General features: G+C 37.3%; 4 protein-coding genes across 9 annotated transcripts; 1 reads left to right on the top strand and 3 right to left on the bottom strand.

The window, feature by feature from the left end:
• Positions 1-138: 138 nt before the first annotated feature.
• LOC104788441 (putative polygalacturonase) lies at positions 139-2,675 on the bottom strand. 3 transcript variants are annotated; one of them, XM_087452189.1, is made up of 5 exons: positions 2,126-2,675; positions 1,486-1,958; positions 1,224-1,398; positions 1,034-1,104; positions 139-948 (listed from the first exon to the last, which is right to left on the bottom strand). In XM_087452189.1, the coding sequence occupies exons 2-5, from the start codon at positions 1,946-1,948 to the stop codon at positions 227-229; spliced, it is 1,431 nt and encodes a 476-aa protein (XP_087308315.1). In that variant the 5' UTR covers positions 1,949-1,958; positions 2,126-2,675; the 3' UTR covers positions 139-226. The 3 variants fall into 3 exon arrangements, with proteins under 3 accessions (XP_087308315.1, XP_019101732.2, XP_087308316.1); XM_019246187.2 differs by having other exon boundaries at positions 2,082-2,561; XM_087452190.1 differs by having other exon boundaries at positions 2,086-2,258.
• Positions 2,676-3,627: 952 nt separating this feature from the next.
• On the bottom strand, positions 3,628-10,631 carry LOC104788440 (uncharacterized). Of its 4 annotated transcripts, none has more exons than XM_087452187.1 (23): positions 10,139-10,631; positions 9,925-10,032; positions 9,253-9,401; positions 9,052-9,133; positions 8,548-8,960; positions 7,789-8,221; positions 7,475-7,698; positions 7,081-7,276; positions 6,814-6,953; positions 6,568-6,742; positions 6,348-6,401; positions 6,042-6,221; positions 5,823-5,935; positions 5,517-5,699; positions 5,311-5,368; positions 5,104-5,163; positions 4,976-5,017; positions 4,753-4,880; positions 4,522-4,657; positions 4,364-4,441; positions 4,076-4,192; positions 3,923-3,985; positions 3,628-3,839 (listed from the first exon to the last, which is right to left on the bottom strand). In XM_087452187.1, the coding sequence occupies exons 1-23, from the start codon at positions 10,283-10,285 to the stop codon at positions 3,738-3,740; spliced, it is 3,381 nt and encodes a 1,126-aa protein (XP_087308313.1). In that variant the 5' UTR covers positions 10,286-10,631; the 3' UTR covers positions 3,628-3,737. The 4 variants fall into 4 exon arrangements, 3 of the variants coding, with proteins under 3 accessions (XP_087308313.1, XP_087308314.1, XP_010512496.1); XM_087452188.1 differs by having other exon boundaries at positions 9,237-9,401; positions 10,139-10,456; XM_010514194.2 differs by lacking the exons at positions 7,475-7,698; positions 7,789-8,221; positions 8,548-8,960; ... (2 more) ...; positions 9,925-10,032; positions 10,139-10,631 and having other exon boundaries at positions 6,814-6,943; positions 7,081-7,221.
• A 359-nt stretch (positions 10,632-10,990) lies between these two features.
• LOC104788439 (photosystem I chlorophyll a/b-binding protein 2, chloroplastic) lies at positions 10,991-12,415 on the bottom strand. The gene is made up of 4 exons (XM_010514193.2): positions 12,325-12,415; positions 11,835-12,022; positions 11,224-11,738; positions 10,991-11,141 (listed from the first exon to the last, which is right to left on the bottom strand). Exons 1-4 carry the CDS (start codon positions 12,372-12,374, stop codon positions 11,124-11,126), a joined length of 771 nt encoding a protein of 256 aa, XP_010512495.1. The 5' UTR covers positions 12,375-12,415; the 3' UTR covers positions 10,991-11,123.
• A 3,276-nt stretch (positions 12,416-15,691) lies between these two features.
• Positions 15,692-16,884, top strand: LOC104788438 (brassinosteroid-responsive RING protein 1). The gene has a single exon (XM_010514192.2). It carries the CDS (start codon positions 16,205-16,207, stop codon positions 16,718-16,720), a length of 516 nt encoding a protein of 171 aa, XP_010512494.1. The 5' UTR covers positions 15,692-16,204; the 3' UTR covers positions 16,721-16,884.
• Positions 16,885-18,793: the final 1,909 nt, after the last annotated feature.

Raw genomic sequence — 18,793 nt, 5'->3', positions numbered from 1 at the left:
AATTATCAAATATCATTGACTACTCCAATTAGTACAAGAACAAGTAACCATTGAGACTTCTCTGTTTCATCTATGGATAAAAAAGTATACAACATACATATATACTTCTTCTCATAGATTTGATTTCATTATATAAAGTAGTACCAAAACCATATTTTATAACACAAATCTCTGCAGAGAAATCTCGTAAAAATCTGAAATTAGGTTAAAAAGAAAAGATTACAAACTAACTCATCTGATAACTACAAGTCTTAAGCTCAACGTTATCAATCTCCAAAACATCAGTCGGGAAATCACATCCACCGTCACTCGTCATCCTCTTCTTCTTCTCTGATTCTTGTCCATCAAGCAAATCACAAGGCTTAGGATCAACACCACTAGTAACACCTTCAACATCACTACACATCCAAATCACTTTCTTATGCTTAACCGCCATAGAGATCGTAGCATTCGATATACAAATCCCAGTAAAAGGATCTCCAGAGATTCCTTCCAACCTCCCCGCCATGGAAACATTCTCAGCCACAATATCTCTGTAATTGATTCCGGTTATCTCCGGTAGAGCATGAGGGTCGTAATGAGAATCAGCGTGAGCTTTGTAGTTCCCGGTCATCCAAAACACCCACTTCATCGTGTGTAGACTCATCCCTTTCACGTATATGTTCTTCACGAAAGCTCCTCTCCCCACGGACGTTTTGATCCGTACGCCGGACTCTGTTTGGTACGCGGTGATGTCTTCAGCTCTCACGTCTTCGATTCCGCCGGACATCTCGCTTCCGAGCGCGATCGCCGCGCTGTAAGGTGAGATACATGTTAATCTACGGATCAGGAGGTGCTTCGTCGGCATCCCGAACGAGATACCGTACTCGTCCCACCCGCTTTTCACGGCGATGCAGTCGTCGCCGGAGATTATGTAACAGTCTTCGATCCTCGTGTTCGTGCATGAATCTGAACCACACGTCGAAATCAATTTAAAATCAAGAAACTAAAAAAACTAACGATTCGGTTTCATCGGTGGAGACGAAGTACGAACCTGGATTGATACCGTCGGTGTTCGGAGATTTCACCGGAGCGATGATCGTGACGCCTTTGACGATGATATTGCTGCCACGTAGGATAAGTTTTTATTAATATTCTTATTTGATAAATATATTAATCGTGCGGCTGTTGTGATGAGGGTGCATGGTATATAGATGAGAGTGAGATACAGGAGATAATTAAACCTGCTGTAAACCGGGTGGATGTTCCAAGATGGAGAATCAAGGAACGTTAGATTAGAGATCTGAATTGTATTTGAGAACATTATCTCGATCAGGTACGGTCGAGTGTATTTTAATTTGCCACCGTGGAATTTTTGCCACCAAAACGATCCTTGACCGTCGATTGTACCATTGTTCCCTATAAAATAACATCCAACGGCTCTTATTTTGTTCTCTCTGTTTTTTTTTTCGAAAAAAAAAGAAAAGAAGATGATGAAGCTTTTACCGGTGATAATTACGTCGGAGAGATTAGTTCCGAAGATGAGACTAGCGAATCTTCCCCCGGCGGCATCACGTCCTCGTCCGTACGAAGGCAAAGCTTTTAGAATTGGGTATTCGTTCAAGTCTTGAGCGGCGAGAAGGGTAGCGTCTTTGTGAAGAAACAGAGTGAAGTGGCTTGTGAGGTTGAAACTTCCGGTGAGCCATTTTCCGGCAGGGACAAAGAGCTGAGCTCCGCCGTCTGATGAGTATTGGCTGAGATGATCGACGGCGCTCTGGAACGCCTTCGTGTTTAGGGTCTTGCCGTCTCCGACGCCACCGAACTCTGTTATGGAGGCACTGTGGGATCTGCAAGTGATTGCTGTGTACTCGAATGTTTCATATGACTGTGATACCTTTCTTCCTTGAGAAGAGGTTACGAGGTTCGAGAGGGTTATGATGGTAACTATACAAGCGAGTATGTTCGTCATGGTTTTGTATCTGAAACAAGAAGAAGAAAAAAAGAGAAGAGTTTAGATTAGGAAACAATATGGTTTTATGTTAATGATGCTTAATGAACAACTAATATTTGAAAGCAAAGCAAAATGGTGTTTATAAATATACATGCATGTGTGTTTCTGTTAGTTGGAGAGAGGAAGAGAATTAACTTGTGACTTGTGAGCCTTTTGTGAATGTGGATGAAGCTAAATGGTTTTGATGAGGAAGGGAGTGGAGAGAATTAAGTATTTATAAGTGGAGAAATAATGGAGAAAGATACGAAATTTTTTGTCTGAGTGTGTTGCTGATCTTATAAGTTCAGCAATGATTTTATCTCTTAGTGGTATCAATTGATTGGGAGATATAGCGGCGATAACATTGTCTTCAGAAAATGCTGAAAATAGTAGCAAACAGAAACATATCCTTTTTGTGGATTGTGGTATATATACTTGCTAACAGAGGTATGTCGTTACTATGACCATACTTGTTTTAAACGTAAAAAGTGAAAAATTCTAGTACTGATCACTAGAAAGAAGAGACTAAATGGATTATTATGTTTATAAGGCTGTGTGATCACTCTCTAAATCGAAGTCCTCCTAATCAAGTTCAATGGCATCATTGCTCTATACATATATATAATAGAAAAGCATAAAACGATCATTCGCCTCAATCATACTTTAAATTTTTTTACATGTATCTTCCCAAACATATAACAATCATAATTTGTTTTAAACTGTGAGAGAATGTGAGGTGAACAACGTCAATTCCTTTATTTCGCAGACTCACGGGTTTTGATGTTTCAGTTTTTATTTTCTTTCTAAAACAGATAATACAAGAATGGGTGATTGTCTCCTTGTGACCTGTGACTTATGAGAGTAGAGTACATACATCAGATTTGTCTTTTTCGACGTGGCTACTAAATTCTACATGTATATACCATTTTATACTCCTCGGTAGTTACTACTTACGGCAATTATAAATTTGTAACTAAATTTTACTATGGTAACTGTTAAAGTGAAGTACATGGACTAATGCATACAAGAGCAATTCTCCGATTGAGAATGTGTCAGGCCATGTTAAGTTAAAGAGAAGCTTACAAATACAATATTAGATTAGATTATCCTTAGTATAGTCTTAAGTTTGATTATTGTTGTTTTTTTGGTTTGCGAAGTAGGCTCCTCGTGAACTTTGGGGGTGTCCCACTTCCACTCCACTCATCATCCCACTTCTGCCGACCCACTTCTCACGCCTCCATACTTACTCACGTTCACGGGTGCTTATGCTTATCTTACCTTTTCAGTTTATTAATATTTTAATACAAAACCTGTTTCTTTCTCGGAAAACTATATTAATCTCTCTATTTGCCATAACAACCACCAGAAAATTACATCTAGTCAGCATTCATATACTCTTGTTTTAGTTTTTTTAAATATTGATTTGAATAAACAGAAGATGTTATCGTATTGAATACATGTACTGTACACGTTGTCTTTTTATACACGCACATTCCACAAAATTGCAGAACTTTTTAATTCCCCATTTCTAGGCTGCAAACAATGGATTGCTTAGGTCAAGCTTCTGGTTTGAAACTTTAAAACATGACATATTCAAGATTTTGTTTTCCTATTATGACCAAAATAACTAAATAATATAGTAAAAGTACATTGCGTAGTGTGGGGATGTAATTCTCATTTCTTCTAAACTTATGTTTATCTACACGAAAAGTGAAAACTCAGGCAGAAAATGTTAACGTGAAAAAAGCTTCAGAAATAAACAATATTATCAAGAGATGGAACCTCTATTGCTTTCTTCTCTAGCGGTCGCTGAGAGTTTATCCTCTAAAATCTGAAGCAAGTCATGGTACTGAGCGAAACCCAGGTGAGACTGAAACAACGAACGAACAAGTTTTAAAGAGGAGACCTACAAGTGGTGAGATGGGGAGTGATTGTTATGGAAACAAGAGTTACCTGTAATGTCATGCTATATGCTTTCCACAACCGTAGATCATACCGGAAAATATCATAAAGAACCTGCGTTGTGACAATTAAAGAAACAGTCTGGCTATGTCAATGTGATGCTTTAAAGCCAGTGATAACGGTGGAAATCTAAAAGATTTATACCTCGGACCGTTGTAATAGAGTGGCAAGAACAACTATCCATTCTTTGAACTTGACAGAACACATCTGAGCCAATAGAAACTCTGCATCTAACCGGTTCTGTAGCTCACTCATTTGCAGCTGAGGACATTTAATTGTAGAATTTAAGGTAAGGTAAAGTTACTCAACAATGCAGAGACTTTTACGATGCCATAGGGATCTTATGTGTTTGGTTTGCACATGTTTCAAGCAGCAGAATTAGAGAATAAGAGTTTTGAGCATGAAAGAGACCACAATGGAGTTGATTCTTACCTTTTGCCCAATCAGCTCAAGTCCTGCAGCAAAATTCTGCAGCTGCGCACAACCATATCTTTCTCGTTGAAGAAAATCCTGGAGTTTTGGCATCGTTAATGGATATACTTTATTGGGTCCAAGCATAAAAAGGTGAAAGATACAGATTGCCTACGTACCACAATATCAAACTGGGTGCCTTTGACGAATGCAACAAGCTTTGAAAGTTCTTTACCAGACATCAAGTAACTGGCATGACTTTCAAGTATGCTCTTTACAGAAGCAACATGAGGACTTTGCTCTTTGAACGAGGAGCTGCATCAGAGTCACGTTAATCAAATAAAAATTGATCAGAAGGTAACTGTATTACTTTAGCAATAAAAAACCAGAATCAGAGTTGTAGTTTCCACCTCTTATCGAGTGATGATTTCTTGTGGCTGGAACCGAAAATAAGAAACCCGAGAAGCTTAGGTGATAATGAATCTGACTCTGTTGGCGCCTGCTCAATGTCTCTTCCAGATCTTAGCAAGAACCTCACCTTACAGCATAATTGTCATAGACAAACATCATTACTCAGGATTCACGTTTTGAATTGCCCATTTTAAACAAACAACAAGAACATCAAATACATACTAGCTCTCCAGCAAGATCATAAAGGGACTCATCAAGTGTAGCCTGCAAATTTACAAATAAACTTTCTTTAAGAACAGAAAGAAGAAATTTGACAAGATATAAATTTTACATGCGACAGCCAAAATTACCTGCAATAGCCGCAATGCACAGTACTGACTGACAGCAACACCTTCCAGTTTGGCAATCACCTGCACAATTTCTATACTTAATTGTACGCTTCGAAACATAGTGTAACAGAATTCTACAGAGTTCCATAATAAACAGAAGAATGCATTTTGCTGATACACCACTATTTAACTAAACATATTCGAGGGTTACGGATTTCTGAGTCTTACAAGTATATAGCACGCTGCAGTTCGATACCATCTTCGCTGGAAGCAGTCTTCAAACAACCTAGAACGCAAAATAGAATATCAAGTTTCATAGCATAGAAAACAGTTTAGTCAACAAAAAGAGCAGAAAAGATCGGCAAAGTTGGCCATAAGAGTTATAAGAAACAAACGAGAAAACAAAGGCCAAACACAGAGACAGTGAAACATACGTTGTTGATATCCCAGCAGCAGAAAATAAATCAGCCCAGTGTCGGGCATCAGTTTTTCTGGCTACATTCACTACCACATCATAGTACTCCGGGAAATTTTTGATTAAATCACAGGCTTTTCTCAAAAGAGATAACTTTTTAAGATGTCCAGGTCCTGAAATCTGGTTCCGGTTTGGATTTGGCCTGAAATTTGTAATATGCCACAAGTTTAAGAAAAAAGTCAAATTATGTGAAGCAAGATTAGAAGGTTAGGTAAAAATTACAAAGGAAGGGGATACTTTATAAAAGATTGATAGCATTAGGTACCTAGAAATCTCGGCATCAAAAACAGTAAAAAGAAGCCACTCCAGACAATGGGAGAAGTGAGGTTTCTCTGCTGATAATTGTGCTAAGAGTAACGCCTCTTCATTTTTGTCTCTCTGTCCACAATATGAGAAAAACAGAATAAGATTCTGAGAAAATGAATAAAGGAAGAGAGAAGAGATCATTCTAACTTAAGAAAAGAGAGACCAGGACCAACAATACCTGAAGGAGGTGGCGGAGCAGGCAATGTAGTATAGTCTGAGCCTGGGGTGTAGGCTCAAAACATGGAAACTCTGCGCTTGCCGAAAATGACATCCTCTGAGAAACTCCAACAACAACACCAACGTTTGGTAAAAGTCCCAGGGGATACACCTCGCGATCAAATTCCAACTCTGGATCCAACTAAAAGATGGAACAAAAAATGCAATAAACTTGATAGGTCAGTGAAAAAGTTGAATTTATAAGGGGGATGTGTTTGAATGTAAATGTTACAGACAATAAAAATCAGAACAAAAAGAAGCTAGCTACCTGCAGGAAATCCTCTTGCATAAAAGGGTCTTCCCCTAGAGAAGGATACCAAACCTGTAATATAGAATTTTAGCAATAAACAAATCAGGAAAGTACGAAAGACAGGGATCAAATAGAGAGTTACTGTCAGACACTTGGGGGCAAGGCAATCCAAGAAAGAGAAAAGAAAGAAGAAAACTAGAAAAGTGGACATAACAAGTAGCTCTGACAGAAGAACTACCTGCATTCCTCGGTGCCCATAATCTAGCCAAGATACTTCCTCGACAAGATTTGTCTTTTCCTCCGATTGACCACATGTCACCCAAAATAGTTCAACTGAGTCTGTAAGTTCCCTCTCTCGTCCATCAACCAAATCAAGAAGTGAAAGCTCCCCATTTCCCCTCAGTATAAGACATCTATGGAGACCATAAAGGCATTTAGTATGACAGCATAAACTGAAAGGATGTTCTACTCTATTCATGATTACCTTGAGGGTTCCCTGTCTGGCAAATCAGAAGAAAGATCGTTATCCAACTCGCATTCTCTCGGATGCTGGTCAGGAACAAATCGTATTGCTGCTGGATGGCTCTTTGCAGTCATGATGGACAACTCTCTTACTGTGGAAAGCTGTTTGTCATTTAATCACTTTAAGGTGCATGAAAAGCAACTCAAGCGCTCACATTTGGAAGTTAAAAAGGTATATTTTACTGGAAATGATGCATCGAAGAAATAATAAACCGGAATATTTAACTACCTGTAGATCTGCTTTGCTTGAAGGTGTCAATTCACCATATATCTTCACATGGTAGACGTGGATGATAAACGGAAGATAAGATACGAGTATATAATCCTGGTAAACATCCATCACCATTGGTTTGCCAAGCAGCACTTTACGACAAAGTAAAGAGCTCTGATCAAGGTGATATCTTGGATAGAAAAGCAGTTCATATCTGCAATAATTAGCAAACATACACATGGAATGGAACATCATTCAAAGAAAAAATGGCGAGAAACACCTTTATGTAAAAAAAAGTCCGGAAGAGTCGCAAACACATTTCTATCAAATGGCACTTTCTCTTCTTTGTAAACAATAATAAATATAGCCAGTGAACCATGATTAGAAACTAATAATATAGACCGGGCCTTACGTATCAGAAGCTTCGATGTAGTTACAGATTACGACAATCTTCCCCAGCCATAACAAACCCTTGCAATGAATCTGTTGCTCTTGACTGACATCTCCAAATACCCTCCACTTCTTAAACCTAACGTCATACAAAATCAGGCCATGTAAACCAGCAACCGCCAAGTATTTCCCATCCTCGCTAGCTGCCACGTGTTGAACAGGCCAATTTTGGGTAATATAAGAAACCTGGACCAAGAAAACGTATATCAGAAATTTGTTTCGAAAGTGATACGAATGACTGAGCAAAAGGGGATAACAGATATGTTGATACTCAACTGGAAGTTTTAGATGTAAAAGCTTAAGTTCGTCAGTGTCCTCCGCCTGAACCATGAGTAGTCTATCATCACCATACATTACCTGACGAACATAAGTTTTTCCTGAAACTCCTCTATTTAAGCAACACTTTCCAAAGGAAAATGCAAGAATTCTATCACATGATGCCTCCTCTGTAGCAAATAGTCTATATCCATATTCATCCCACTGGATGGCTGAAGTACCATTCATCAGTGGTTCGTATTTACTGTCTTGTTTTGGGTTAATTTTAGGGGAAGATGTAGAACTCAGTCCAATTTGGCGGACAGTTGACATCAATCTACATCCAGAAACAGACCAAACTGCAAGTCCTCTCAACTTCCACCCAACAGCAAAAGCAGAATTATCAGGCGTCCATGCAATGTTACTGACAGGCCCAGTGTAATCCGCTGAATAACTGCAAGTTCAAAACAGTGTTGTCATCCATGTAACCAAAATACCAAGGGCATGACACAAGGAGTAAAACTGTAAATCCTAAATAGACCAGCATAGTTGTACTGGAATAAACCATTCAGGATTTCTGGATCCTTGCGTAAGTACAAGAACTACCGAAGGCATCTAAACTTCCAGTTACAATATGATGCTATGGTCTTTACACAACACCAGAATAAATACTCCTAGAATAAAGACCCAAACTTTCAACACGAGAATTAAAAAAATAAACCTTCAACACAATATAGAATATACCGCAGCAGCTGTTTCTCATAGTAACAAGTTACGTACCCCCAGTCATGCAAAGAAACTGTTCGTAAGAGAGAGATCGATTGTGACAGATCATATAATTCCACCAACCCTTTTCTTGTACCTACAGCAAGAATTTGTTGCTCTGAAGCCACTGATGCACAAACAACATCACCACCCAACTTCTTCTCAGCTTTAATGCTCTCAGTGTACTTTAAACCTTTCTTATTCACAGAGCATACTACTAGCTGCCCATCAGAATTCAACACAAACAATAATTTCGAACGAGTGCAGAGTTCCAGCTGAACAATAGCCGATTTTGTAGAGAAATCATCAACAGATGCAAGTGTTTCCGAAGCTACTCCAGAAACTAGCCCATTACCAAAAGTGTAGGACAAGAGTCTATCATTGTTGCTATCAGAAGAATGGAACCCAATACTGAAAGCTCCACCAAACTACAAAGACAAACAAAAACTGAGAAATCAGGAATCCTGCACAAAGAACCCAAGAACAAACAAAGCAGGAGAGTCAGATCTACATTATTACCTCTCCTTTCCAGGAAATACTATATAAACATCCATCAGAGAGTCCCAAAAGCATAGTTTTGCTGTCCCTCACAAAATTGCTCCTACACAGAGTGAAAAAAATTGGCCTTACATTTCCAGTCACAAAACATTACTGTGTCAACTCAACTCATACGGTAAAAAGTTGGGCACGGCAGAGACACGTACAGAAAAAAGCACTTACACAGACAAGTCCTTCCCAGCAAATGGGACCTGCTCACTTAGCAAAAGAGATATGGTTGCAAAACACAACTCCGACGGTTGTCTCTCTCCTGGTTTTACTCGTTTATCCGTAAATTTTATTTTATATATATGTAGGAAGAATGATGATGTCTGCAAAACAAACCCAAGAACAAAAAAATGGTGATAAAGACATACAAGAAAAAGGCAACCAGTTATCTTAACAAAACAGGTAAGTGCCAAGTTTCACGCCTATTGATTAAACGATCCAAATGAGATAGGCTTAAGAACGTCTGATAGCATCAAGCTTCTAAAGGTAAATACAATGTGTGTTTTTTTTTTGTCATCCTTACACATAAGAACAATCTAGAGAAGATTCAAGAACTAAACTCTGTATCCCCAAATCAATAAATTCTCAGCTAAATGAGGATTGAGAAGCAGAATGTCTGATATCATCAAGCTTCACGCCTATTGATTAAACGATCCAAATGAGATAAGGCTTATGAATGTCTAATATCATCAAGCTTTCAAAGGTAAAATACAATGTGTGTGTTTTTTGTCATCCTTACACATAAGAACAATCTAGAGAAGATTCAAGAACTAGTTTCTGTATCCCCAAATCAATAAATTCTCAGCTGAAACCAGCTAAGGAAAAAGAGTGAAACTAAGAACTTACAAGAACAGCAATCAATTTAGAGTCAGGACTCCACACAGCATGCAAATTCTCTCCTTCTTCTCGCACCGACTTCTCATCTCTCATATACTTTCCCAACCTCACTCGTTGCTATCCCGGAAAGACACAAAAATCAAACAAAGCTATCAGTTAACGAACTCTTAAATTACGAATGACAGTGACGAAAAATGCAGAGATGATGATTAAGCGGAAGAACCTGAGAAGATCCCCAAAGCTCTAAATGAGACGGAGAAACAACAAGCAATAGCCGACCTGCGAGCTTAAGGTACACGACTCGCTGCGAAGACGGACATGATCCCGCTAAAAGCGGGATCACCTGCGGCCATCCGTAAGCCATATACATCTTTTTGGCTTTCTCTGTGAAACTCAACAATGGATCTGAATCCGAGGAGAAGAAATTACAGATTCTGTTCACATATAGAGATCATAACAACATTTGTTGGCAAAAAGGAGGAAGAAGAAGAAGATGGTGGATCTCGCAGATCCATAAACGGAGCATCAAAATTGGAGTACTGACCAAAATAAATCGCCCGACCGGTTTATAAGAATCGGGTTTTAATTTCACAAATCGAACCGGTTTAAGTCCTTCCCATGAAAACCGGATTCTGTAGAACATAAAAGCCCAAGGGGCCTTTTCACGGTTTCACCAAAATTTAAAACCATACAAACATTGGTAACGGCTTTACTACAATTACAAACCATGTCCGATCATGTTCTAGTCTGTTTTCATCAAATTTTAAGTTAATAGAACTCGTGGAATGTATCAATTGGATTCATGGATGGATGGCCTGAAATAGAGCAAAACAAGATGGTTCAAATCAAGAATTTTATAACTCGTGGAATGTATCAATTGGATTACACGATTTGGTAATAACATACTTTCTAGTTTAATGGTTAATCTTTGAAACATTCTTGAGATGATAATAGTTTTTTTCTAGTAATTAAGTGCGGTTGTTAGGAGAGGAGTTCGGCTCTTTTAGTTTTAGGCTCCATATGATAATGTAAAAGCAACCTTATGAGCATTATTGAGTCAGGACATGAGCGTATGTTACGATAAACCCTAATTTGCATTCGACCACAATTTATATAAATACATAATATTTGAAGTTCAAAAACGATATTTGTACAAACATGATCACACAAACGCAATTCTCCTCCCCACGACCACCCTTGTTGTTCTCTCACTTGGGTGTGAAAGCCTGTTAAAAAACACAATATCTATTAAACGAGGAGTCAAAAGATCATCAAGAAAACCAAAATTGATATTCGGATCACACTTACAGCGAAGATTGTGGCGTGACCAGGATCAGCAAGATGTGCAAAAAGGTTATCAATAGGACCGGTGCCAGTGTAGATGTGTTGGAACCAAGCACCCATCACTGCCAACATAGCCAACCTTCCGTTCTTGATCTCCTTGGTCCTCAACTCCTTGAGTTTAGCCGGGCTACCTGATCCCCAACCCAACGGGTCGAACCATAACCCACCCGGGTAGCCAACGTCTGTTCCGGTCAGTTTGTTGTTTGGGAATACTGGGTCAGTGTTGACGCTACCGGGCTTGATGATATCTGCCCATCTACGTCCTTCAGCCCATCCGATCAAGATTAGCTCAACGACGAAGAGTGTGGTTTTGTCCGTGAAGTACTCTTGCTCTCCCGCCGTGTACCACGAAGGAGTGTTGAGGATTCCGATCTTTGTTAGAAACTCAGGGATGAATATCCCGGCGGCTCCTAGCATAGCCCATCGGCAGTGGACTAGCTCTGCTTGTACGTTCCACTTTAGACTGTCCGGGTCCGATGCTGACAGACATGTGTCCAATTTTGTCAGAAAATTATGAAAATAGTCTTAACTTATTTGTAATATTGGTTTAAAAACAAAAAGATAAACAAACTCACAAAGACCAAGAGGATCAAATCCGAAGTCACCGGGGAGGCTACCGTCAAGCCACTCTGGAGGAGTGCTTCCGGGGAACCAGATCGGTCTCTCTGGATCTGCTGCGACAGCGCGGACCGACGCATCAGGCTTGGACACAGCTGGAACTGTCAACTTCTTCTTAAGCCTCAGTTTCTTCCCACCCAAGAAACTGCACATTTATCATACAATATCATAAATCTAAGGATCATCATATATATGGATCACACTATTATCAGATACAATAATAGCATAACTTTCTATCATATGGATCATCATTGTTGTTATTAGCAAACCACACGTACGCACGTTCTTGGGAATATGGTAGTTATACAAATTAATTACTAGAGATCAATGGATCACTACGCTCACCATGTAAACTAAACTAGTTTACGAGGATCTGAATCACATTCATCTATAGGCTATAGCAGATGATGGTAACTGATAAGAATAAAGACAAAAAGATGAGCTTACCTTGGAGAAGAAATGGCGGCGATGGCAGAAGAAGCACAAAGAGATGCCATTGTTCTCGACGTTTGTTGACCTTCAAGACTCAAAGTGTGTTAGAAAGAAGAAACGAAGGAGTGATGTGTAGTAATCTATAAAAGCCCTCTGATGACAGAATCAGATTCTGCTTATCTGAATTATCTATATGGATAACGCAAAGTGTTTCCCCATTGGTCAATTCATCTACACGTGGCAATTTCTTCCCACCACATCTTGGATTCTCTATTTGAACATAAGATTATTTAACTGAGTTTTTTAAAAATAAAATATTAGCTTGTATTTAAAAGTGATTGGGCCGAGCAAGAATACCAAAAGCCCATATTTGCTTTGGGTTTTCTAACTTTAGAAGAAATCAATGGGCCGTCAAGAAAATAGAGATTTGCGGGGACCTCATTTAATTATATGTACCTTCTCTACAAACTAACTAAATGCAATTTGTAGCATCGAAATTTGATAATATCAACACATGCAGTGGTACCAAGCAAAATAATACATGAAGTGGTACCATCATGAGGTGTAGGAGAAGGACAAGACGAGATCTAGACTGTACACTCACAAGCAAAATGATTAAAAATATCTATGAACATCGTTGTTAATCGATCAACTATTATTGTAGCGGATTGAGATTGTACGTTTTTTTTTTCTATCTCAAAACCACCCCTACTTTATTACACAAAACAAAAGTCTGACTTCACATCTATAAAACTTTATGATTAGCGAACACTAGTTGGCCATGTTTAAAAGAGAGTTCAAAGTAGAAATAGAAAACAAAAAGATAAATATAATAAGCTAATTATATCTTTATCATCGCAATATGTTACAATTTTATTATAATAATATAATTGTTGGTAGCTCAATTGGTAAAGAATCTCTGGCAACGTCTAGAAGTCGCCGGTTTGAGAAATGGCGTTTGGGAGGAGACCATAAAATGTTCTGGTCTCTGGCCTGAGTGGATGTACGGGTCTAGATCCGGAACCTCTTAATAATTCAAAAATAAAAAATAAAAATAATATCTAACAACAAGAAAATCCTTAGCAGAGACTGAATACATGAACTCCAATAATTAAATATTTGGTCGTATTTTTTAAGTAGAAAAGCAAAAAAGAGTGTAATAAAAAAATTTGTGTTGTCGTGACTTTCATCATCTAAATTTTATTCAATTACAAATGAAGTCATGATTGAAACTTAGATTCCACCCAAAAACTATCATCTTAACATCTAAGATCAATATTGGATCAAATTGGGTTAATATATTGTAGGGTATAGATACTTATATAGGTTATGAATCAAACAAGAAACAGTCAATCAAGTATATTCGTATCGTTTGCATCATGGGACCAGAGAAAGAGATGGTGCGAGTAATCAAAATTAAACAGTGACCTGACAAAGAGAAGTGTGGGAGAGGTATATAGGAGATGCATGAGATGAAAGGCATATAAGCAATAGGGCCATGTGACTGTCTCGGCCTCATTATAACATTTCCAAATCAACACACCAATCTCCATACCTATTTCGCTCCTCTTATCGTTTTGGAGAGTGTTTTTTTCTTTCTTTTGGACCCAATGGTTATTGACAACTTTGCATGTCTTTTTTGTCGTATAATATACATACAAACATGTATGTTCGGTGACTAGTTGAGCGTCATGAATTTTCTAATTAAAGTTTGGTTTGAATTTCGTGACGACGTTGAATACAAAAACAGTATAATACTGTACATGTATTTATATACCTGTGTAATCATATATTATGTCTTGTCAAAAAAAAACTTTAAATGATTTTGATTATTACAACTACATATCTACAATTATGAGCTCAAACGTTAATATATACTTTATGAGTTCTTGATATTTTGTGTTTTTATGGAAGCTTGGATAGTTGTATAGACAACAGTAGTGTGTTTCTAAAAAAAAAAAAGTAGACTGCTGTATATAGAAAAATTATTATCTGCGTTTTCTGACGTATACGGTTTCGGGATTCAGCGTGTGAATCCAAGTATAAAACCCATAAATTGACTAAAACATAAACATTATTATCTAGGGTTATTTTTTGTGTCATCGATCGAGTCTCCTACCAGCTATAGAACCAAATCTATTAATACTAAGTTTGAAAATAGCATCGTGTGTAAGTTTTCTACATATTTTAATGATGAATATGTTCATATAAACAATTAGTATTAGATGAGTAGGACAAGTTGATTTTAAAATACGATTAAAAGATAACATAACATATATATGTTCATTGGTAAAACGACATTTCTCCGATCATAGTTGAGCCATGAACCATTGCCGGTTGGTGGAAGGATCATTGCCACCGACGACTTGTCTCCTATATACATCCGGCCCACCACTCAGTTAAACAATGGACTTTTTTTTTCTTTTATATACTACTATATAGTTATAAAAAAACAAATATACATCATTTTCGAAATTGAGGGTGATGAGGGGTATAGATAAGGTTGATTGATTCCTCTTTATTAATCATCTCTATTCCCCTCTCTTTAAAGCCTCCATGACCCACAACACACTCTTCTCTCGTTTCTCTTTGCTTTCTTCATTTTCTTTTTAACTTTTGCTTTTGTAATGTTTTACTCCAAACCTAATAATGCCTTTTTCTTTTTTTCATCGATCTATATATATTCCAGTTTAATCTTATACTGTTCTTAAAACATATTATCATCATTTTCAGAAACTATGAGTAATCCAAACCGTAGTGCTATCATTTGTCAAAAAAAAAATAAAAACTCATTAATTCAGACCATAGTTAGTGGTAGTAGTACTAATATATCTCTAACAAAGACAAAATTAAGCAATGAACTATAAAATAGTAATAGTAATATTATAGCTGATCGATATCATTATTTGATATATGCACCTCAACTAATACCAACATTGAATCACAAAAACTAATGTCTGCACTAGTCAAGTGAAGAAAATAACCTAATAGTAAGCTATTTAGCTTAGCTGCTAAGCCTTAATTAGCAGATGTAATTACGTGTTATATAAAATCTGTAATATATTCTCTTTTTTTTTGTTTTCCTATAAACAGTAACCAGAGGCTACTACGCATCAGAATCAGACCTCTTTTCGGTCGTGCGATTCACGTAACGAAGAAGCCCACAGCGGGTTTGATTGAACTTTACTACTAGATTAGTTAACAATCTTTGATCAAATTACCATTATTTTTTTGTGTTCTGATGAAAAAAATGTCCTAATGTACCGAGAACGTAGCCTATTTTTATACTGGCCTAGTGTAAATTTCACGTGTTAAATAAAAATACAATGAATCCCAAAAAAAAAAAAAAATACTACTATATAAAATGGGAAAAAATAGGACGAATTAAATTAATTTCGCAATCCACATCAACAATCTCCTATCAACCGCACGTACCACGTGTGCTGATCGTCGTGCAACTTGCAGATGCTTTTATTCCAAAGATAACTTATGTATCGGTACCCTGTAGAGACGCACGTAGCCAATTAAAAAAAAAAAAAAAACAACAACAATCCCAACAATGTTTGGTGACAGAACCATTATCTCACAGACCAATCTTATCACCTTTTCTTGCTTTCCCCCATTTGTACTACTCTCTCTTATTAATATCCCAACAACGTTCAGATAACCAAACGTCACAGTCAGTTAACTTTATCAAAAAATCAATCTTACACGACACGACGTCGTTAAGACAGATCTTGTACCAATCTTTCTTCATCTTCTTCCTCTTCCTTTGGTCTCTCTCTCTCTATAAATCAAACTTCTCAGTTTATTAAAAAAACCAACTTTATCAAAAAAAAAAAAAAACCCCCCAGAGCTCACTCACTCTATATCAAAAAAACCCTAGCTTTTCTCCATGGGCTTTCCCGTAGGTTACACAGAAGTTTTCTTACCGAAGCTATTCGTACAAACGCTTTCGATTCTAGGTTTCATAAGAACCGTCGTCTTCTCTATCTTCCGTTTCTTGGGTCTCTCAGATTTTCTCGAGATGGACCAAACCTGGCCCGACTACACATCTTACCCGACCCGAATACCCGAAACCCGTTCGTCACCTTTCTCCGCGCTCCTAATCAGAGAGATCTTACCGGTTATAAAATTCCAAGAGATAAAAAACTCCGGCGAAGAATCACCGGAAAACTGCGCCGTGTGTTTGTACGAGTTCGAAGGAGAGCAAGAGATCAGGTGGCTGAGAAACTGCAGACATGTATTTCACCGGAGCTGTCTTGACCGTTGGATGGATCATGATCAGAAGACGTGTCCGCTTTGTAGAACACCGTTTGTTCCAGATGAGATGCAAGAAGAGTTTAACCAACGGCTTTGGGCTGCTTCTGGTGTTCACAGTGACTTGTGTCCCGTCACCGAATTGTTATAGAAAGCAACAAAGACAGAGAGACCACGCTTTCTCTCTTTTGCCGTCCCTTGTTCTTCTTTTTTCACCACCTTCTTGTACTTTTGATTTTGCTTTACTGACAGTAATTAGATTTGCCACGCTTTTATGTGTGTATACATATGAATGAGAGATGAGCAATTTAACAATTTCGAGTACTTTATTTACTTTTTGATGACTTGAGGAAAACAGACAGTAAAAAAAAAAAAGAATTGAATGCTAAAAATATCTGAAAAAACGAAAATCAAATAGTACCATTTTAAACTGAAAAGTATTAAATTCAGGTCTTATATGGAAGATCTTGATAAAATAAAACCGATCTTTGTTTCGTTTTTAAATCCAAACCAAAGTTATTGCCTTAAATTTCTATTTAGAGTAACTTATGCTATTTTAATTAATTCTGAGAGTTATTAATTTAGTTTTAACCGGGAGTAGTTAAGATCTTGTATTCTTGTCAGTACTTGTCTCTGACCAGTACCAGTGACCACATCTGTAATAAAAATAATTATTGTAATAAAGATTTTAAAATTCAGACTATCACTTTTTTTTTTCTCTCTAGTTTTAACCAAAAGGATCTAAATTCAATGGATCATGGTAATGCGTAAAGGCAGAATCTGGTAACATGCGTTGGTCTGCAGATCGATCAGTCAATTCAAACGTAACATTTTTCTTTCAATAAAAATATATACTAGGTACCAAACATCGAAGAATCTTGAAAAACGAACATTTTTTATTTACTTTTATCCGTTTGTGATTCTAATTATGGCGTTCTTGGCTTAAACTGATCCGTACTGAAAATCCAAGAATTGTTGTATGTTTTTATGTAGCATTTTACTAAACATGAGATTGTAATTTGGTATGGAGAGATGACATGCTTTCAATGTAGAGAAAGATAATTGAAGTGGGTAGGTTAAAAAATGGGGCTAGTGGCATTTACTATTTGGGTAATGATTGAGTAGATGACCAATACAAATCACCAGCATCTATAATCATCTCCTGCTCTAGATTTTATGTACTAGAGAATCTATTTTTTTTAATAATAGACTATAGGGCAATCAGTAACAATAAAACAATAGATTGTTGTAGACTAGTAGTCCACATTCACACGTATACAAAACACCAATAGTATAAAATATGTTTTGTATACGCGTGTGTAATGGCGCAATGTTCTTGGAGTATCTATCTGAAAGGTATCCAAAACACCAAAAATAAAATATGTTAAAGCAATGTTCTCGGAGGTTCTTGTGCTGCTAACTATACAAAAACACTTGTGCTCCAAGAACATTGTTTGCAATATACAGTTAGAAACAGAGAGCTATGTAGTGGTTGGCTCCACCTCAAAGTCACATCATGAAATGCAAAACTGGTTGACATCTAAATCGCAACACCGCACAAGTTAACAACCATCTTTACTTGAAAGATTCAATTTTTTCAGCAATCTCAATCATCAGCCCCTCTGCCTCTCGTTGTTTTTCAGCAAAAGCAAGACACTTATTTGAAGCATACTCAAGGTTCTCCGAAGCATAAGCCAATCCACACTTCCTTTGGACTTGAGCACTACAAGAAAACATGATTTTTTCGACTACATTTGGCGACTATATATGTAGTCACCAAATTGTGCGACTAATTAGCGACTATTATGTGACTCTTTTACGACAACAAAAAAAATAGTCGTACAATAGTCGCTCTTTTGCGACCAGATACAGTAATCACATATTAGTCACCAAATTAGCGACTAATTTATGACTATTTTACATACACAAAACTTTAGTCACAACATAGTCGTAAAATAGTCGCTAATTTGGCGACTAATATGACTAACTATGCGAGTTTGGTACCATAGTATGAAATACTATGGTACCATCAAACGAAGATTTAATGCGAAAAACATTAGTCGGATATTAGTCAATATTTGGTACCATCAAACGAAGATTTAATGCGGAAAACATTAGTCGCAAAATAGTCGAATATCAGTCGCTATTTAGTACCACAAAAATAAGATGTGATACTATTTTTCAAAAAATAATTAACCCCATAAACTCCAAATCTTGAACTTTA

This window comes from Camelina sativa, chromosome 5, assembly GCF_030686135.1.
Source record: "Camelina sativa cultivar CO46 ecotype springtype chromosome 5, ASM3068613v1".
Lineage (NCBI taxonomy): Eukaryota > Viridiplantae > Streptophyta > Magnoliopsida > Brassicales > Brassicaceae > Camelina > Camelina sativa.
This window is presented reverse-complemented; position numbering and strand designations above follow the sequence as displayed.